Source organism: Empidonax traillii, unplaced genomic scaffold (genome assembly GCF_003031625.1).
Source record: "Empidonax traillii isolate 1590-97213 ecotype Southwest subspecies unplaced genomic scaffold, ASM303162v1 scaffold300:size811877, whole genome shotgun sequence".
NCBI lineage: Eukaryota > Metazoa > Chordata > Aves > Passeriformes > Tyrannidae > Empidonax > Empidonax traillii.
This window is the reverse complement of record NW_020955493.1, coordinates 323,465-346,293: the sequence shown is the minus strand read 5'-3', so window position 1 is coordinate 346,293 and position 22,829 is coordinate 323,465. Positions and strand designations below refer to the sequence as shown.

Sequence of the window (22,829 nt, the reverse complement as noted above, 5' to 3'; positions counted from 1 at the left end):
TTCAAAAAGCTTTCTGGAGGGTAAAGCACAGACACATACAAATAAACATGAAAACATTTATATTTACTTCATTAGGAAGCAGAGAAACTCAAGGCTTTACAGCAAAATACCAATGTAAACAAGGCCACAAATAAAGCATATCTGATAGTACACAATCTAAATCCACTGCTCAACTGTTTCTTTTCTTTGTAGCTCAGGCTTTCAGCATTAATGAAGCTGCATGACAAAGGAGGAACCAAGGGCAGCTATTTGAAGGATGTTGCACCACAAGTGGTGATTCAATCTTTCACTCTATCCTACTAAGCCCTAATGGATTTTTGCTTTGAGGACCATAGCTATGTAATAAGGAAGTAACAATATTTATCATGTAAACTTGGTATTAGTCATGACAGCATAATCTACTCCCTTCTATAAAAACTCAGCAGTAAAAATGAGTAGTTTTAAAAGATGAAATCTTAATAAAATGACTAATATATCTACAGGTATCTTGAGAGAAAAGGAATGAAAATATAAATTAGGAAGACTAGCAATGCATTAATGTATTTTAAAAGTTTAACATAATAGTGCTTGAATAAATTCAAACTTTTACAGAGTTTGGCACCAAAAAAAATTATTTAAACACTAAAAAACTATGGCTAAAACCAGGTTAGAAAAGCAGCTGAATATGTGTTAAGAGTACTATTCTAGAACATATCAAAATTCAAGGAATTTCCACCACAGAGGAAAAAAACAGTAGACTATTTGCAGCTGCTAGGTTCTTTTCCATTTGATTGGCACTTATTTCAAATTGATGCTGAAATATTAAACAGATTATTATTAGCTCAAATTTCATGAACAGTAAGGATGTTCTGTAATGGATATTTTCATTAATTACAGCAGGGCACCAGGGTATAATGTCACTAAGATGACATTGTTTTTTTTTTTAATCACTCAAGTCTCAAATAGAAAACAGCAGCTGTAAGGAAAGAGTAAAAATACTGAATTTCCAGAAAGTTTGCATTTCACTTTTAAATTCAGAAGTTAAAACTTCAGATTGATTGTGGTCTTCTCTCAGAAGCACCGACTATGTAGCTTCAATATTTGAAGTCGTCATCCAGTCTAGAGGGTAAAGGATTAAATGGCTGTGCGGTGAGTTACACAGTACAGGATCTCTGCAGCATGAGAAGGTGGTAATCTGTGTTCGCAGGTTGCTCTTATCACTGTCATCAAACTGCAAAATATTAATGCAGAGGTCCTTTCCTATAACAGATTCAGAGCTTCATATAATTCAGAGAGCTAAATCTGATAATAGCCTAGGCCTCTGTTTCACAGTTAAGGAAACAAAGATGACAGAAACATAATTTACCAAAAGACACGTCTGTGAAGTCGACATGGAAAAAGATTTCAGATCATTTGGTTTCCAGTCCTGTGTTAAAAATACAATATGCTCGTTCTGCTTAAAAACACTTACAAAAACATTGCCAAACCTATTCATAATATGTTTTAAAAATCACTTTGAATGTTTTAGTTTTAAAACAGAAAAGTCAGAGTAGGAGTTTCATTAGCTGTGGACGATCGCAGTTAAGCAACTACAATTCCCTATACTGTCACATTCATATAGCATATATCCCTCATGGAGGGCCAGCACACAGAGCCCTGCTGTGAATGCAGAGAAAAGTAGAAAGCAAAAGATACAAAACAGGTCACATGACATCTCATGTAAGGTCATTCTGCTGGGGAAAAAAAAAAAAAAGATGTCTTGTGCAAAATGCTGAATTGAAACATGCTGCTACATACTGTAGGTAGCTCTACATAAAATCCACTAAAGCCTGAATATACTTACCTACCACTACATGAGCTTTTCCTATTACAATTAAAGGAATACCTGAATGCCACATTAACTGACAGACATAGGCTATCACTTTTCATTAGAAAAATTCCCTGAATTTTCCCCAAATACAAGAAATAAGAAATTACTTCATATCCATAGCCATTTAGTTCCTTTCATTTCCTAAGAGAAAAAAACAGATGCTAAGATCGAAAGAGATATGTAACCATAGGTGTTGGTACTACCTGAGATGTAGTAGATTCTTTAAGAACAGAGACATAATGTCAAACATATTAGCCTTCATTTGACTGAAATTCTTCCTTCTCCATGGACTTTAGGTGATTTGGTGCACTATAACCCTGGAAACAGTAAGAGCAGTAGATCCAACACAAGGTTTTTGGTAGTATGTAACTGAGTTGACTCATACTCTCCTACTCTGAACCACTCAGTATTAGCATAAGAGAAGCAGTTCACAGCACAGCCTCTCTCTCTTTCCCAAAATCTTGTCTATTGTTAGTGGTGTTGTGGTGAAGTGGCTAGATCCAGAACCACGAAAAATGTCCACATAACAACACTGTGTTGGTGCTTGCCCATCCATATTTATGTCTGGACAGTAAATGGAGGGAAAATCTAGAGATACATTAGTTTCCAAACTACAAATAAATTAGTTTCCAGCCTCAAGAATAATTATATCCATTATGAGCCCTTAGAGGACTAGATGTATGGATTGACATGTTATGTATTGTTGGACCTTATTACTTAGATAGAAGACTAAACTCTAAGATGTGTTTGCGAACAAACCTAATTTCAGCCTTTAAAGAGTGTTGTTGTAAAATGTAAAGGAGAGTTTACTGAAAAAGGAATAATTAATAAATCCATGGTAGAAAGAGCACAAACCTCCACATTCAAGTTCATACTGCATTTTTGGGACTCAAACTGCAAGTGTGATGTTGAGAGATATTTTTTAAGAGAATTTCTAGTTTATTTTTTCTCTGCAATCTCCTCCCATGCTGATACTTCACCACAGAGAGGATGTATTTACCTTACCTTCAGAGATCACTAAAACTGAAGCGACATTATGCTGCACTCAGATGGGAGTCTTTACAACCCAAACCAAACAACAAGCTGACAGTCAGTCTTTGATAGAAACTAATTATGTGCTTTCATGGTATGAAAAATATTTTCACCTTCTACAAGCAGAAAAGTGACCAAACCTACCTATCTAGTCTTATAAGAGTAGTCTATCAGTCTCTTTATCATCTGTATCAAAAGTAATCAAAGATAACAAAGAAAACAGAGTTCCCACAAGTATTAACTAAGTTCACTAAATAATGGGGAAGGATTCTCCCCGATAAGAAAGATGCCATGAATTTAATTAAACTACCTGGTTTTGAAATAAAAATAATTTTTTATGCATAGTATGGGTATCAGGAAAGCACAGTGAAATACCAGGGCCAACTAACCACCAGTGCAATACAATAACCTACAGTGACTATGCCACAGGTCTTTTCATTGCAGAGCTATGCTTAAAAAGTTTTCACAAGCAGCAAGAAGTTTTCCATCTAGAAAAAGAATGAAAACTCATTGAATTTACATTGCAAATACAAGTCTGAGTTTTCTACAGGCATCTTCAGCATCACACACTGAAAAAAATTCCACACTGGTTTACAATGAATATTTTCCAAAACATTAGGGCAACCTAACATATCCTTACATATCCTTACTATATCCTTACTATCCTTACATTAACATAGCCTTACATAATATTGTACCTGCTAAGACCTAATTAGTTATTGAAAAAATCAGAAAGAAACAAAGCTCTGAGTTCATGTGCCTTGCAAAGCCATTTCAAAAGTACTCAGATGCAATAAGGATTGAAAATTAACTTTCAACTCCTGTTTGACTCTCTACTGTGAGCAACTATGTTGCACACACTTCCAATTTTCTCTGTTACCTTGTGATTAGAGGTACAGATCCTGTATTGGAGGAAGACTCTGCAAGCCAGAAGTGCTAAAAACAACTCAAATTGAAAAGGGCATGCTGTAAAGAAAACCCTACCTAGACTCCTGCTGGCACACCAGTTGATGTACTCACTCTCTACTAAGTGCTATGCCTAAACACACAGGTTACTGCATGATGCATAACCTCATATATCACTGCTATATTAGGCACTACAACAAATTTGCTCCACTAATATATCATATGAATCATTGAACATTTCTGAAAAAAAGATTGTCAGAGTTAATTTACTTTGGCTTTTTTATTTATATTATATATTTATAACTCCTATGCATATTTTAGTTTACAAAATGTCATATGGAAATTTTATACTATTTAAATATTGCTCAATACTTACTACTATTATTAAGAATTATTCTTGGTTAGAATGAGAATTTAATATTTATCTGCTTATTAAACTTCTACACCACTTGCAAATATACAAATGCAAATGTAAAACTGGTAAAATACCCTTTATTTATTCATAGAGAATTATCTACAAGGAGTTTGAGAAGAGATTATGTTGGATAAATGAGGTATAAATCAAAAATTTAACATGATAACACTTGCTACTCTGTGTCAATTCCCCCTTTTGGCTTTTCCAAATTCTCTTTTCTTTCCAAGAATGTATTTAAACTTTATCATAAATAGCCAACATATTTGTCACACAAGCACAGAAGATGATGAGTTGGAAGGGACCCACAAGGATCATCGAGAATTTACCAGTTTTCAATATGCATTTGAGTGTTCAAGGCTACACTTTTAGTAGTATCTTTTTCTCGTGTCTTGTAATTTCAACAGCCTATTTAAATCCCATCAAGAGATTTGACATATTAATGCATATTAAACAAACAAGCTGCAGTAAACTTCTGAAATATTTAAAATCTGATCAGTATTGCACAGGTAAAACTTAATATAAATATGACTATTAGCCAGTATATACAGAGGACGGTCTGATGAAGGCTCTGAAGAAGGAAGCACAATTTGAACTACAGATTTCCAAAATAAAAAAAGTGTGCAAAAGCACTGAAGAGTAGTGCAGTGATGTAATCTTTCAGCCTGCATTAACTTGTTCATCTATTAACTCTCGCTTTCTAAACCCAAACAGCATATGTTCAATGAACCAGCACGTAGCAGAATGCTGTATGAAACACAGAGTCTCCTGGAATTGGCAAAGTAAACTTTAGAAAGATAACCGTTCAAACATAACATTGCCACATTATCTTAAAAATACAGATACAAATTCTGTGGTGCTACACAGGATTTCAAGGTAATTTCTTTGTTAATCTTCTACTTTCTGGCATTATTTTTTGAAATATAGGGTTTCCTCCTTCTGAAAGTACTTAAGAAGGGTCAAAAAGTCAAGTATAACAGAAGTACATGGCGGGTTTAGCAAAGGTGACTTACCAATGGAACCAACCTACTACAGACCTTCCAAATACACATGGCTTCTACAGAAAAGATCTCCCTAATACACTGTTATTTTAAACCCTTATTGATAACAGCTTAACTGAATGAGGACAGCATCCCCCATAACTAAAAGCCAGAGAACAAAAGACAGATAAATAATTTTGTTTCATTTTGGAAATAGGATTAAAACCAACCCAACAGCAAATCTCCAACACAGTGCAAATTACAGCTCTTGAAATTAAAATGACCTCACACAGCCAGAAAGCTATAACACTGCTGAAATTTGACAGCTATAAGCCAGAAGAAGAAATACTGGAATTTATACAACTCAAATCTTCATAATAAAGCAATCACCTTTAATTTGGAAAAGCCTATCTGAGAAGAGCAATTACACAAAATTAGGAAGTTTACACTACAAACTTTGTTATTTGTCATATTAGAAGGTACAGTCATATTTGTTTCTGAGTCACAATAGCTCAAAGGGATACCACCACACTGCTATCAGGGTACACTATCATCCCAGTAACTATGAACAACAAAAAAGTAGACTAAAAAACAGAAAAGCTCACCACTTCTTCATGCCTGCATTTTCTCACATTAATTCCATTAATCTGTTATTAAAAAGATAAAGAGAAGACTTACTCTACATTTCATAAGTATAGAATTCATTTTACATTTCTAGAAAAATGCAAACAAAATAATTTGCAATTTTACTCACCTGTAGAATTGCATCTCCTATAAAGAGTAAACCTGAAAGTTCAGCTGAAAATAGAAAGCATATTTTTCACTCATTTGATACAAAACATCCTCCATTTTGTGAACGTGAATTCTAATTTAATGTAATGTTTTTACATACTCTTTTAAAACTTAAAACAAAAACCTAATTAATAAAGAACCAAACATAAAACTTCCAGATAAATTATTTGCATTTTCTCTTTTAAACTCAAAATACTGGTATTTCAGCATTATAATAAAAGAGTCTATCCAGCCTAACCAGAAGAGTATGAAACATAGTCCATCAGTCACTAGTACCCTTCAGTCCATTGTAGTGAGGTATAGTATACTTTTCTGAACAGAAAATGACTACAGGACTAGGTCTTATTTGCCTGTGAGAGATAAATTCTAACAAAGTGAAAAAAAAGCAACATGGGGACTCCAGAGCTACTTATGAATGACTAATTTAACTTGTAAGCTTTCAGCAAAGATAAAAGATCCTTTAGAACCTGCATATTTGATAAACTCTATAAATAACATGGAGTATTCACACTGAATAACATTTTATATGCTGAAGAGCTAGAAAATCAGTATATTGTGTAAAACCAAGAGCCAAACTGAATTTGATTTTTAAAACAAAACTGTATCAAAAAGACATTTACAAAAGATACAGTTGCAATTTTTAAATACTGTGTTGTGTTTCAGAGCTATCTGATACAATTATAGTATACCAGAAGAATAACAAAGATTATTTAAGTGTCTATAAAGAAATTAATAATCCCTAACATGGGAACCAAGGAATGTTAACAGATTGCATGCTATTATTTACCTATAGTATTGCATATCACCCCAGAAGGTACTAGACTGGGAAAGACTAGAATTGGGCTTGATCCAAAAACTTTACTTATTTCCATGAGGGCAGAAGGGGTGGATGGGTGGCATTGTATGTAATAGAAGGGTTAGAATGTACAGAGTTCACAGTTGGCAATGGCACAGTTGAGAGCCTCTGGGTAAGAACCAGAGGGCAAACAAACAAGGAGGATGTCACTGTGGGAGTCTGGTATAGACCTCCCAGCAAGGACAATGACACCAAAGATTTTCTTTGAGGAACTAAGGGACACTCCAAAGTCTACTGCCCTTGTCCTTATGGGGGACAGAAGATTCCTAAAAAACCTGGATGATAATCTTATGGAACAGATCCTAAAGGAGCTGACTTGGAAAGATGCCCTCCTTGATCTGCTGCTTGTCAACAGAGTGGATCTCATGAGCAGTGTGGAGACTGGTGGACATCTTGGCCACAGTGACAGAAGGAAAAGTGCCAGCAAAACCTCAGCCATGGGCATGAGGAGAGCAGACTTCTGGCTGCTCAGAGAATTAGTAAGTAAGGTCCCCTGGGAAAACGTTTTACAGGTACTGGGGTCCGTCAGTGCTGGTCACTATTTAAACACCAACTCCAGGCAACTCCCAAATGTCAGAAGTAAAGCAGGTGAGGCAGAAGGCCAGCTTGGCAGAACAGGGATCTTCTCTTGGAAAAGAGACAAAAAAGAAGGTTGTATGCCCAGTGGAAGCAAGGTCAAGTGACATGGGAAGAATCTGGGGATACTGCCTGCTGCCATGGGGAGAAAATTCATGCAGCCAAAGCTCAGCTGGAGTTGAAGCTGCCAGAAATGTGGGGGACTATAAAAAGTTTTTTCAAATATATTAATGGCAATAAACAGTAGAGAAATATCATTGGCCCACGACAGGATGGGAATGGTCACCTCACAAACAGGGACAGAGGCAAGGCAGAGATGCTTAACCTTTGTCTTCAACAGAGATGGCAGACCAAGGGGCTCTGCCAGTGTCCTGGGCTGGAGGACCAAAACTGCGAGAACGCTCTAGTCCCAGTTGACCCTGAAATTTTGTGGGATCTGCTGCATCAGCTGGATCCCTACAAATCTATGGGGCCTGATGGGATTCATCCAAGAATCCTCAAGGAGCTAGCTGAAGTCATCACAAAACCTCTCTCAATGATTTTTGAGCAGTGTTGGTATTCTGGAAGCTGGTGAATGTTGTCCTGATCTTCAAGAAGAGCAAGGGGGATGACCCTGGAAACTACAGGCACGTCAGTCTCACTTCAGTGACTGGTAATGTTATGAAGAAGATTATTCTAGAAGAATAAAAACTTGAAAGACAGTACACTGTCATTGGCCACAGCCAACATGGCTTCATGAGAGGGAAGTCTTGCTTAATCAAACCTGACTTCCTTTTATGACAAGGTAACCCACGCAGTTGATCAAGGAAAGTCAGTTGATGTAATAATTTTGGGTTTCAGTAAAGCTTTTGATTCTGTCTCTCACAGAAACCTTCTGGACAGAAGGTATAGATATAGGTTTTGAGTCAAACAGCATTTTCTCTATCAAGGTTCCCTAGTACACTTTCCACATTACAAGACAGTCTCCTACACAAGAGATGTCCCTAAAAACTAGCTCTCTGAAAATCAGCAGTATTTTTACTGAAATAAGTAATGAAGATCATATCTCAGCTAGGTATTGAGGCTAGAAATAATGCATCAGCTACTGCAGCAAAAAACTACAAAAATAAAACTGTGCACTTCTGTGTGCTCAGTTAAACTTAAGTCTATCTTTCTTGTTTTTCTGAAGTGCTTAATAGCATTTTAATAGCTACCATAGGTAATATATGCCACATTTTTATATATTACCTACTTACATGTATGCTGAAAAGAATGTAGTCACAACTATAATTTCTTAAAGTTAACCTTATTGCCTTCCTTAGAGGTTCATTTCACACTATTCCATAGTCTCCCTACATGCAACTTTCACACCTGTCTTTCAGAGTTGTCTTTCAGTTCTCAGTACACTGATTCTTCCATGACTCCCTTTATCTGTGTGTGTGAATATGAAATATTTTTAATGCTGGAACATTTTAAATGTGGGGAAGCAACATCCTATTATTATTGCATTACAGATGGAAGGAAATGCTTCTGAGTTTATATTTCTGGCCTTACACAAATGTACACAAATACACACACACAGATATTAAATACACCATAATAGTACTGATTCACAACCTTCGTCTCTCATAACTGTACACATCTTGAGCAGTTTAACTATTACTCATGTTCCTAGCCTTTATATCATCCCAATAATTTCAAAACATTGCCAGTTAAAAATGATACAAAGATTCAGCACCGGTTCTGTTTGTATTAAAAGTAATTACGGTTAAGACTTCATGCAGTACCAGTTTTGCTACATATGAGTGGTTGGAAAGGCTTACACAACTCAGCACTATTTCCATTGCTGAAATAACAAATGGGTATTATCAAGGTTCTGCCATTAGCCACCCCCTTCCCAATACTGCTCTACTAACTATTTTAAAAAGTCATGCATTCTTCTCCTGTGTTACCATAATTTAATAGCCAAACATTTGATCTGCTTCAGCGTCCTGAAAACAACTACTAGGAAATGAATGCCACAAAATCAATTCTTTTTGATAATTTTTTTAAACATCTTCATTTTATAAACACCTTCCTGTTTCTCTCCTTAAAACTAATGCTTTATAAGAACCTGTTTTTAAAAAAAAGGTTGAATACTTAACAAAATATTCCAAATATTAATTCTATACTTTTTCAGAGAAAGGTTCTGAGGAAGACAGAGATCATAAAGACATGGGAGAGAAAAGGTACAACAATAGCCTACATTTAACACTGACTGAAGAATCTCAAAACTTAATACACCTTGCTTTAACAGGCACATCAAAACACAGTGTACTAAGCTGATACCCACCTCTTTGTTCTTTGGAAATCTTAGAAATGACCACTGGAATATTATGTTCAGCTCCACCCTGAAAACAGAATAAATTACAATCTTGTCAGTCACTAAAAATATCTTTTTGCCTAAAATTATATTTTTCTCTTTCTCTAAATGCCATTTTTAGAGAGACTGAGATTCTGCATTTCCGCTTTTTTTTTTTTTTTAATGAATATTTGACTGTGAATAATTCCTTATTGCCTCTCAAAAAGACATTTTAGGTTGCCATCATTAACTCAGGAAATAAATTCAAACCCTACAAGACTTGAAGAAAAAGGACATCAGTTTATCTGAATTCTTGAGAGCTTAGTGTATGAAACTGTGTCCTGCAAAAGCAGAATGGCTATCCCCCTACAATGGCAACCATGCTGTGATCACTTAGTTTTCATGCTGGCAAGAAACAGGTAAACAAAAGTGGAAGAAAGAAGGTTTAGACTTTTTCCCTCAAAAGCAGCCTTTATTTGTTTCCCTCTCTATCAACAAGCACAAAGAATGAAGAAAGCAGTGGCATAAGTAACGAGGAACAGAAAAAGAAACATTATGAGAGGGAACAGTAGGTGTTCAATAAATGGGAAGAAATAAATCAAAAATGAATGATAACTCAACAGTTCTACAAAAATTCAGTGCTGTTGCTTCATTCAATTTATCCCGTTGGGATTGGAAACATGTATGGTTTTTACGAATAAAGTAATAAAAATAAATCTTAAATGAAAAGGAAAATCAAAGGAAGGTAAAGGTAAATATACACAGAGACAAATATTTTTTCCTCTGCAAAGAGCATCAAAGCTTGATGTTAGCTTGAATGTAATCTCTAAAAATTCAGATCATCAGAAACTCTGCCACAGTGTTATTTTGCTTAGGAATCCTAGTTAAGGGTTTGCTTACTCTTCTCTTCAGCAGTCAGATTTTACTTTGGAAGCAATGGCTTTCTCAGGTCCAGGCATCCAGTGTTGAGGTATGGAAAGGACTGACATGGGTATTTTGATGGTCTAAGGAACAGTACACATCCCTTCTTTGTACAACAGCCAGTTGTTTGAAACTGAACAGTTTTGTACTCAATATCTATTTCTGTCATTGAATAAAGATTATTTTCCTGTGAAACTACAGAATCCTACATAGGATTAATGCTCTTTCTGCTAGTGGCTATCAATGCAAATAGTCCTAAAAACACTGAGTCAATGGGGATCTCAGTAATATTACAATAATTATACATCTACAGGAAAAGTTCTACAGGCATTGCTTGAGATGTTTGTTGACAAGTAGAGAACATATCCATATTTGTAGCACAGACTGAGTATTCATTCCACAAAGACCAGAGGCTACCTTCTTTTCAGTCAGGCTGAGAGATGTATTCACATTCATTAGATTGTAGCATTATAGTTTGATGAATATAATTCAGTAATTTTTCACCATAGGAACAGCAACAATGAAAGTTTGCTTTGTTGAAGATAACAGGTTCAAGCTCACCAAATTCATAAAACTTAACCTATACACTCCAGATTTTTCAGTCACATGCACATTTAATTTCTTTTAAATTTTTCAAACAAAACAGAGAAATAATTGTGTCATTTTATTCCTAAGCTTTCAGTGTTACACAGATGTTGCACTATCCAGGATATTTAAAGCCCAACAAAGAAGTGTAGAATTTAAAGCTCTACATAGCTAATACAGGTCCTTTTTTAATCCTGTGTCATTTTATTATAACTACCTAAATTCGTTTATGCTGCAGATTTGAAGAAACTTTCACCGATATCCTAACTAACTGAAGAAAATTCTCTCTTCTCACTGCATCCCAGTCTGATCAGCATGAAAGCTTCTTTTTAAATTAGCCATAAGAGGTATTGCTCATATTCTAAGAAATAAAAAATCAAAATGGAAAATAGAAAATAGCTAACCATCTATCTACACCCAGTCACTGCTAGCAGTTCACAGCAATAGTTCAAGCACGTTTTGCCGTCTTGTTGAATACTACTTCAGATTGACACTGCAGTTTTGCATCCTGTATTCCCCATTCTTCTCTGTCCTGAGGACGAAAAAGTGTATGCGTGTCTAAATTCTGGTTTTATAGACTCAGGAGATGCTCCTCTGAAGAAACCTGTGGGAACAGAGGCGACTTTTCCATTGCTTTAAATTTTCCCTCCCCCTAGTATCGACAGGTAGTTACAACCTCAGACCAGAGGAGGGACAAAAATACATCAAGTAACAGTGTTGAAGACTTAATGGCTCAGACTTCTACGAGAATCTATCATCGTTCTTCCTCATGCAGATTTTCTTTCTCATGTTTCTTTAATCGGGAAAGGATACACCTGGAATAATGGTAACTGCCCACCTGTTACCTGCGGAGGTGGTCCTGCTAGAAGAGGAAGATGAAGCTCTAATCACTGGCAGCTGTTTAAAGCTCACTGTCCAGGACGTTGGCCACTGCTGGTGAGAGGTCACTCACACCTCCTTTCAGTGTCACATAATACACTCCTAAAGATTTTTTCTTATCCCAGTTTTTATGCATGAGAGTTATTTTACAGAAGTGTTTATCATATTAAAAATAGAACAATTGAAACTAGTAACTTTTATTGACAAAGGCTGTTATTTTGTCCAGTACTAGGTATAATAAGAAAATAACTTTTTTTTTTTACTTTTTCTTTTTTTATTTCCTAAGCAGAGAGAAAATCACAGTCTAAGCAGGGTCTAAAAAAAAATAGACCAATTGTTGGACTCTATTGTTATTAGAGTTAGACAATGTAGGGGAAGTTTGATACTAAAAGGTAGCATTTCCACTAACAAAAATAGCTTTAGGGTCTATGGCCACTGGATCTTTTGATCAAGTCATGTTGAAGAGTAAAACTAAATCTCAGCAGATCAGTGATTCTGTTCATCATTTAAAAAGATGGAGGATTTTGTTCATCATTTAAAAAACAGAGGCAGGAAAATGGCATCCATGATTTTTATAAATATAGTTGGAATGCCCAGTTGTGAGAGAGTTTCTCTCATAGACAAGTAAAAAAAAAAAAAAAATTCGACAGTTTCATCTTGGAATTATTAACAATTTGTCCTTCTGTTCTTTGGAAAAAGAAAATAATTCCAAGAGTCCAAAACACTAAAGGTGGGATAAGACACTTCCAAAATTTACACAAGAGGAAAGTTAAAAGGTGTCTTGATCATGTGAGATATCTGGCAGCAAATGGGTGTTTAAGTTAGCAGAAAAAAAGCATCATAATGCCCTAGAACTGAATGCCAAATCTAAACAAAATCATAACAAACAAGCAAGTATTCTAAAATGGGAGTGATTAATCACTGTACTGCTGTACCTCAGATAAACGGCATCCTATGATATACACCACAGCCAGAAATTAAGTCCTCAGATAACACCCACCTTTAAATAATCTGAGACAAGTAAGGCAACAGAAACTGCTGTAGTTCATGAGGTTGTGGGAATTACTGACACAAGAAGGAGAGGTCTCAATCCCTCTCACTCCTACAGGGTAACTTGTAGACCTCTACTTTCAGGCAGTATTTCAAAATAATTTTTCAAAATAATTACATTTCTATTTAAAACTAATCACAAATACAAGTTCTTCATTGAAGTTCAGGAATCTTCCAAAACAAAACAAATTAGCTAGCTTTTATTCATCTTCATTAGGAAGCATACCATGATTGAATAATACAGAAAACTAGCACTTTTCAGAGTATTTGGAACAGACAGACACTTCATAGCGTACCTAAAAAGCCCACTTCAGTGAGCCTTCATAAAGTTTGCCAACTAAACTAAAAAAAATTTAAGTTTCAGTTGTAAGTTATTTCTTACAGCTAACTTAAAATTATGATAACAGATTATATTAATTATTTGGTTTAGATTGTGTTGGCTTCCAATTGCTTGTTAACCTTTCTTTGTGAGAATGTAGAATTACCAATAAAGGCATCTGTTTAAAAGGGTCCCACATTAAATGATTTTTAAAAATTAATTTAACATAATAAATCATACTGGCTAATATACATTGTTAGAACATCCTGGACCATAGAACTCAACTCACCATTTTCATTATCTAATCTATGCCATCTGAGTAAGTCTGAGTTTCCTTTGTTAAAAAGAGATCTCTTTTCTATTTAATGACATTTTTGAAGGGATTTAATCACCTGATTGACAGTTATTCAAAAAATTAAAAATTGTCTACTTTCACCTGAATTTACATATCTCCACCTTTCCACTACTTAGATTAATTTTGACTCTGGAGATTGGCTCTCCAAACACCAAAACTTCTTAATGTAACCCATTTTTTCTTAATACCAGCTAAACAAAACCTCATTCACCCTTGCACTTGATTTTACACTGACATGCATTACTTCATTATCATTCAGTGAACTATAACCTACAGTGATACTGTAGGTGCTGTTGAGCAAACTGATGAGAAACTTTGGTGAAAAAATAGCAAGCAGTTTTTCCTGAATAGAGGTCTTCATGGGTCAACAAAGTAACAGCAAGCATACCAAGACATATTTAAAAATTAGGATTTCCATTCAGCAATATTCTTCACATTAATCCTTCTTATGAGTCCCTTATAAGGTCAGTACTAGCAGATGTTCGCAAGAAAATCTATACTTTCCCTTTATATGCATAATTTAAGCCTCTCTGCATTCATGTGAAGTACACTTCATTTTTTCCATTGCTATCTTGAGACTGAGGACTGCTGTGCTTAGAAGATAAAATTAATCTTGTGCTGTGTACATTCAGATTCAAAGCTAAGGTATAGTTTTCAAAATCATAGGTTATGATGACAAAAATTATTAACCCTTCCTCCCTCTCCTCATCTCTCCCTCTCTCAAAAATGGTTACTTACGCTTATATATATTCTTGAATCTTATTGAAGAAAGCAAAAAAACATAGTAACATGATAAATGACCATCTTTGCTTGATCTACAGCAAAATAAACAATAAGAGTAAGCAATAACCCTTTCTGTCCTAGTAATGAATTGCAGTGAATTAATGTGATATTCTTTGTAGGAGAATTGATGGTGAACTTATTGGCTGTTCCATGTGCCTGCTGCTGTAATTAAGCATTCATTAATAAGCATTCAAATTAGAGTGCTGTTGAAAATAGTACAGCCTGTGCAGTTGAAAACACTTCTCAACTCTTATACCAAATCTTATTACAGAGTTGGCCAGCTTGAATCTCAAGGGAATGATCTTTCCATTGTCTTCCATTATATAAGGCAGTGTAGTTGCTGTTTGCCCACTGTGGCAGTATCTAACATACTAGAATATTTTTGCTCTCTTGTTTTTAGTCCTTTGAAACACAGTTTATCCTCATGAAAACTAACAATGACTATACAAGATACCTTTAGTGTAACACGGAATAACAAACCAAAAAAAATCATCCTACCTTTATACTTAATCCAAATCCTCCTACAGTTTGTCTTCTGATAGTTACTGTTCTTTCCTGAGGAAAAAAAGATCAAGTTTTTTCAGATTTAATGTTTTCTGGCAGAACAACTATATTCACACATCAATAATCTGTTTCTGTGCTTCCATCAGACATTGACTTCTCTTGCTTTAATAAAGTTCTGAGTTTCCAAATGTGGAAATCCCACAAAACCTATGCTGCAGAGGAAAAAGACAAAATCTAGAAGAAAAGTAGAGGTCCTGCCTCAAACAAAAAAATCGTTTTTTTCAGTTCACACCATACTAGTAAGTATTGCAATGCATTAAGAACAGAATTGTGGAGTTTGACAGTTAGGGCACAATACATTGATTTAAGAGGTCTTCACCTTGACTAGACCTAAATTCTCCCAAATGCATTTTTTTTTTTTACCCCAGAAATTTAGAAACAAAAATGATAGGACTCATTAAAGCACAGTTATCCATCATCCAATCTAAAACTGAGCCATTGGTCATGGCAGGTCTTCTTTTGTCATCAGTAAAGAAAAATAAATACATTCCGTCCAGGTGAATCAAAGCAGGTGCCCAAGTAGGTATTAATCACCTTCATGGAATGTAGAGGCAGGATGTCAAATCTAACTTGGGAATGATGATTCCCTCCCTTTAGAGCTGCAAAGTAACTTGAATAAGTATTTCGGTGGTAGATACCGGCTTTGAAATATTTTGCCAGAAAAATCCCTTATCCAAGTCAGTTTTACTTTGTGATTTGCATTTGGTTTTTTTTATGTGAATCTCAAAAACCCCAAATCAAGCTTAATTTTCTGTGCCATTTTCAACCCAAGTGAGCTGAATAAACCTTGTCTGCAAAGCACTATATTGTAATACAAAATAATATTTTTATTTTAATGATTAATGCAATAAAGAGGTTTGACCAGCAAACTGAAGCAAATTATTTTGTTCTGATGCCTTTAACTAGCATTTCAAATTAACAACAGTAATAATAAAATGCTTTTCTCTGGTCCAATAGCTTTAAGTTCTTAAAGTTATTTACAACTATTCATTAATGAAATATGGCAACAGCTCTGGAGGGCAACACATTTGTGACAATAAAGAAGCACTCTAAGTATCCTGATTGACCACTTATGTTGTTTCATGTTTAAGATATTAATGCTCCACTGGTTAGAATTATCTGCATTTAATAAAATCTTACTAAAAATCTGTGTCAGCTATAGATTTCTCTATTAGTATTTCACTTAGTTTTGCTTTCTCCTCTTTTTGAACAGCATGGATTTCTGTGATTGAATTTGTAGTGGTTTTGCAAATTCAAAGAGCAGCATCATCTCCAAGTTTACAAAATAAAACTTTGGTCAGATGAAAAGCTACTTAGTTTACTATCAAGACTATGTAAAAGTCTATGTGAGTTGGTAATTCTATTATGACATTTTTTTATCTGCATTATAGCAAACAGAGGGAAAGCTAAAGCTCCTAGGATCCTTAAAAGCAAGATTCAGAGTAGTGTTTTAGCTGTTTCCTGGAACAGAACAAAATTAGTTATCATTTTATTGAAAAACACAAAGCTGCTGCCAGCCTGTCAGCATTTTCCATGCCTTTAACTCAGAAAATTCCTCATCCACACATATGTTCATTGACTGGAAAAGACAGCTAAGATTTTTGCCAAGAAAATAAAAATCTTCCTCTGAGCTATGCAGTGAAATAGAAGCAGTGTTTTTTAGGTTTTCATTAAAGAACTATTAAAATTTCTCTTTAAAATCCGTATGATCTTCTTGAGAATACAAACATCATCTTAAGAGAGATCAGAAGTGAAGAATGACCATGTGAACACACAGCAACAGTAAATAATGAGGAAAGGAGAACATAGAATCCTAAGTAATTCTTAACTATTTGCATTTAGTCAAGAGTTAATGTTATTTTTAACAGGTAAATCTTAGAGCACAATAAAGATTTAAATATTTGATATTGACTGGTATGTGATGTAAAAGAAAGTTTATAATTGCTTAACTGATTCTTAGAAAAAAATGATTAGTAAGTAATCCTTTCAAATTACTGTAATATAAAGCAGTCATCTAATGTGATATAATAATCTAAAAATATGTCTTTATGAAGGAAGTCAAGGAAAAGTTGGATGAAAGGATGAAGAAACTTCAAAACTCTACATAAAACTGAACTAACAGCATGCGAAACTTAAATATACCTTTACTCAACCTTTTTCCTAGAATATAAATTTTATATTTTCAGTTAGGGACACTGGTTTCCCAGTGTGTAGTTATACATCTGGTATGTTTGGTATTCATCTTCTAAGAGTAAAGGTATGAAGAATAAATTTGTCTAGGCCCAGACAGAAAACAAGACCTCTCTTTTCACAGTGGATAGAACAGACACCAATGTATTATGTATATGGAAGAAAATGATAAAAAGCTGAATGGGTACAGCACAAAACAGTAGGTGAGAGAAAAGGAACAGACATGGAGAGTAATCTACCATAGAACAGTGACATAGAAAAATGTAAGGAAAAAAAAGGGAAGAAAATGTTAGAACATAAATTTTAAAATATAATATTATAAAGATAAAATCAACACATTGGCAGCAACTTCATAGATGAACCTGTTAATATTTGATGCCATATTTTCAAGGCCATGCTCTTATATAGTTTATCAGTAGTAACCCCACTACATTTTGAAATAAGAAAACATCATTCAATTTTTTTTCCTTTCATTTAACTATTGCATACATTTTCAAGATCTTATATCCTATTTTGGTAATGCTTTGCTCTTTCTTACTGACATTTCTTTGTTTTAATTTACATGAGCAGTCAAACTTTATACTCATTCTGAGTGTAAAGGACAGAGGACAGGTCAGTAACATTTCCAATCTGAATTAATAGTGTTAACAAGGTTTGCCAGTAGACTTGCTCATCTGCTAACAACTTCCATCATGCGGCATTTGAAGTTAGTCTCATTATTTCAGTTCCTCCTGCAACTGGAGAAGGATGGCAGTAAGGGATGGCAGCAGAATGACTGGCCAACTGGATGTCCCCCTTCCTCTGCCGCTGTGCAGGAGACTGAGAATAGCAAACACAGCGGTGTACTGGCTGGAATAACCAAAAACACTCATCCCTTTGCTCGGTCACACTTCAAAATATTCCCAGCTCTGCAGCATGTGCTTAAAAGCTGAAATGTTCTCCTAAATATTTACTCACAAAATTTCTACTCCTAGGACTGATTTATTTCAGAAGCGCTGCATTTCTCAATGTAGAAATAAAAGAGGAAAAAAATCAACAACAAAAACAAAACAACAAAAAACCAAAAACTCAAAGTCAGTAAGGATCTGAATTCACAGTAGGAAAAATTATTCTCTTTAAAATTTGGCCTAGTAAAATGAAAATTTGAACCTCAGTTGATTGCCATGCATTTTACTTTTAAGTAGCTGCAGAAAAAAAAGCCACCTTAGGTTTTCCCTAAATAATCGTATTTACATCTGTCAGGTTGTCACTTTAAAGCTGCCCAGACTGGCAGGGAAAAAAAAAGGTACCCCCATCTGATAGATGTTTGACGACTTCTGTGAAAAAATGGATTCACTCCACTGAACAGCTGACAGATACCAACATGATAAAAAAAAACACCAAAGATTCTTACTGCTAGCTTTGTGAAGGTAACAAGAATGGAAAGTGCTTGAAAGGTGACCTATCTGTCCACAAATTTGCAATGCTCTCCAAGACAGGGAGTTTATAATATTCAACCACACATCAGAATCAAAACTGTAAATAAAGACAACACAGAAAATAAATCAAACCCATTATTTATTATTTTAAGCTTTTCACTTTTTTCTTCTATTTCTATTCATGTTAATTGAACTTGTTTTACCAACACTAAAATATGTAAAAAGAAAATGTATAATTCTCAAAAGAGAATGGTCCAATGTAACAGATAAAAAAAAAAAAAATTCTCAGGAATTCTTAAGAATTTAAATATATGTCCAGTTCTCTAGGGGAGAAAAACGGTGTTTCTGACCTGAAAGACACCATTCTTATTTTCCAGTTTATCCACAGGCAGACTCATGGATATCTTCAGAACACAAGCTACTCCAGTTCAGGCACACATTTCCTGTACTATAAAGCCTTTCTACAGGCAAGAGTGTAATGACACTGCCTTCTAGGCTTTGAGTTTCACTAAATGTTCTCATTTCACTTTTGGTTGTTTGCACTGGAGTTCAAAGCTACAGCAGATGTCTGCTAACAGCATAATGCTGACCCCACTATGCTGCTTTCTCTTGAAAAGCAAGTCTTTCTTGTTGCACACATAAAGAAATTAATTTAACACTTATTGATGCAACTGATGCTCAAAGTTTGATGTAAACCATGACTGTTTGAATGACTGTTGTTGCTTTTATAGGTACAATTGTTGCAGAACCCTCACTAACACCATAATTTTGTTCAGCCTACTAAAGAAACAGATACTTTATTTTTTAGTGTTTAATACTGTTGCTTATAATATTTTATGCATTTCATTTTCTTACTCCAAACTCTATACAATGAAAGGATAAACAAGGTTCCTTTGCACCTCTTTTGTTTTGGAAACTAGAACTGTCTTCCACTGAAAGGGAAGTGTTCTAAATTAAGAACTAGGTCCTTATCCCATGCACTCACATTAAAAAGCACTTCATTCCTAAGGAGCCATTGACTTCATTTAGATTATTCCACAGGATACAGATCAGGATGCTGCTGGAACGCTAAGTGCCTGTTTAAAGTCTGTCCTACACAGAGAAGCATGCAAATTGATTCAGACACAACAAACAGAAGAGATACTGTTCTGAACTAGAAACACAGTAACAGCCTTTCGTTCCATACCAGTGAAGAAGCGATAAAGAAAAATCTTATAATCAAATTATTTGAAGATTATTTATTAGAACAGATTTAAAGAAGTTTTGTTGTAGTTACTTGTCTGTAAAACTTAACAATAGTATCATTTCTCAGTTACAAATTTTATTTTTATGCTTTAGAGTTTATTCTCTGAGGCATTCAGTGCCAGTTGCTAATGAAAACACTTGCTTTGTAGAATTCAGGTAAATAAAATAAATGTGGTCACTTATCTAGAACAACAGTAATAATAAAACAAAATTACCCAAATAAAGCAAAATATAAGAAAAGCCAATAAATTAAACCTAATAAATTAGAAATAAAAATGAGGAAAATCAGGAAAAAAAAAGTCTGTGGGACTTGTGGGTTTTATCTGATTAAATCATATAATCAGAACACATGATTCCAGATTATTTAAATTACCTGTGACAAAAGGACAGCTAACTGTTTGTGAAATGCCAATCATCCTTAGTTGGAATGAATTTACTGCTACAAAACCTACTCTTAATCCCAGAGGAAATCAGGGTAAAGTGCTCAAAACTCACTAGTCTAACAATGACACTTCCAGAAAGAAACTCCTCATCACCACGGTAATATCAATCAGTTTATGAGTTATGAATTCAATATGCAAATAATATAGGGAGTTCAATTGGTGAAGCACATAATCCACTATTTTCCACAGAGCCTTTGCAAAGCTAAAGAGGGCAAAACTGCAAGAGAAAGCCTTGCTGTGAAAAGCAAAAAAAAATTAATATGCATTTCATGAAGACATCTAAATAACAAGTTCAGCAGAGTAACAGACATTACAGCAGAATAATGAAATTTGTATTTCTGTGTGATAAATTTTTTTATTAAATAATGCCGGAATGGTGTTGGTGGAATAATGGTGCCACAGCGTATATTGCTAGTTGAACTATTATGACTTGAGCTTGAACTCCTAACTTCTTTCTGTCCTGGCTGTTAGATGTCCCCTATATTGAGGAACAGCACATTCTGACTGGTAAAAGTTGCACATATACTCCCCATAAAGGAACAGACCTGTGTTAGTAAACTGTATTAGTACAGCTTGAAACAGTCAAATGCTAATGTCACATTTGTCATGCAAATAAACCCAGACTGTATGGAGACAGTGTAGGCAGTGTGTTCCTCTTGTTTCAGACACCTTGAAATATTCATAATCCTGGGATAGGTTATTTGATATTTTTTCCATTAATCTTCCACACTGTTAGCACTGCTAACATTCTACCAATTTTTTTTCTGATTTCTGCTTTGTATCTTTTTATTTTACTTGTATTTACAGATACAGGTATGTGACAACTGCAGCAAATAAATAATAAAACAGACACACATATTATCATTCACATAACACATGCATAAACAGACATTACACTACTATGCCTCACATGATTTAATTTTATTTAGTTCAAAGCAATAGCAGAATGTTTATGATAGTTTCCCATAAATCTTAAAAATATCTCTACAAAACATAATTACAGTATCAATAAAAGTCTATAGAAATGAACACTAGATGGTTCCTATTATTTTTGTAGCTATCTCCTAATATTAAATTAAAACTTAGCATTACAATATTATTAGAACCTACAATATTGTTCTATATAAAAATTTACACATCTTCCAAATAATTGTCTACAAAGCCCAGTTTCTTATCCACAAGATTCAAAATAGTGCTTAAATAAGAAATCTGACCCATCATGTAAAAGCAGTAATACATAAAACACACTACTACTGTTCCATACATGGTGTGCTGGTAAAACTAGTGACCCTCACAGCATGCACGAAATCTAGTACTGTGCCACCATAGGAAGCAATCAAAGCAACAGAGGATAGAAGATAATTCCTCTACCAGCAAACTCCTGCCACAACCATGTTATCAACTCCACAGGCAATATTCAGATATCTAAGTACATCGAGGTATCTGTACTCCCTGAAAAAATCACTGCTCATGTCATTTCTCTGACATTCAGTGGCTCCAAAACCCAAGGGTGGGTGAAGAGAAACAATACTATACTCACACAAATAACTTATCATCTTATTGCTGCTTTTTAGATGAGTATTGCTAAATTTTATTTGCAAAAGATGATATATTAAAACACATTTAGTGTTAACAGTATAAAATGAAACATCAAACCATGGGAGTAAATGCATTACTATGTGTGTATGCACTTGCACACACGTGCACACACATACACACAGTGTTTTATTTCTTTGTGAAGAATATCTTAAAGAAGAAATAAAAACTACTTACACCAGAATAGAAAGGCTCACCAGACACACAGATCACATCCTGCTCCTGGATCATCAAGATATCTTTGGCTAAGTGCAGTCGCACTTTGAAAGGCTCCTGGTTACCATCCTGCAGCAAACAAACCCCTGTCTTTGTCTTCAAAGGAAGGAATAAAGAAAAAAAAATTTTTCAGTTAGCACTTTGCATTGATAGAGGTGATACAGTTGAGAGATAAGTACAGTTACCATAAATACATTAACAAATATCTAAAACTATTTCCATCAATCACTGTATTTACTGTGTTTAGACTACAAGGCAACGATGGCTACAGTAGCATATAGTGAAGGCAGATTTTGCAATAATAAGGTGCTATTTCACTAACGATGAATTTGTGAAAGTCCTTTCAAATTTCTTCAGATCAGCTGTGGTATGACTTTTCATCTTTGTATTAAATGACACCACCTCACTTGGATGTGAAGTAAAAGCTGATGCTCCACATATTACACCAATTTTGACACAGAAACACCTCTAAACTAGCTAGATGTGAGCACCAACAGCTACATGAACCAGTTTGGGGCTTTTCCTTATCTGTGACCACAATA

The 22,829-nt window shown here is 34.7% G+C and overlaps 1 protein-coding gene across 6 annotated transcripts in view; it reads right to left on the bottom strand.

Annotated features, from left to right (window-relative positions):
• Positions 1-22,829, bottom strand: part of SNTG1 (syntrophin gamma 1) — a 336,726-nt gene that overhangs the window by 122,027 nt on the left and 191,870 nt on the right. For 5 of the 6 annotated variants that reach the window (XM_027890849.1, XM_027890855.1, XM_027890850.1 and 2 more), the window contains exons 3-7: positions 22,249-22,383; positions 15,114-15,170; positions 9,715-9,772; positions 5,934-5,977; positions 5,785-5,826 (exon numbers count right to left, since the gene is read on the bottom strand). In XM_027890849.1, the coding sequence (XP_027746650.1) occupies positions 5,785-5,826; positions 5,934-5,977; positions 9,715-9,772; positions 15,114-15,170; positions 22,249-22,383 (336 nt within the window). The remainder of the gene's footprint in view (positions 1-5,784; positions 5,827-5,933; positions 5,978-9,714; positions 9,773-15,113; positions 15,171-22,248; positions 22,384-22,829) is intronic. The other variant, XM_027890854.1, reaches the window with a different exon arrangement.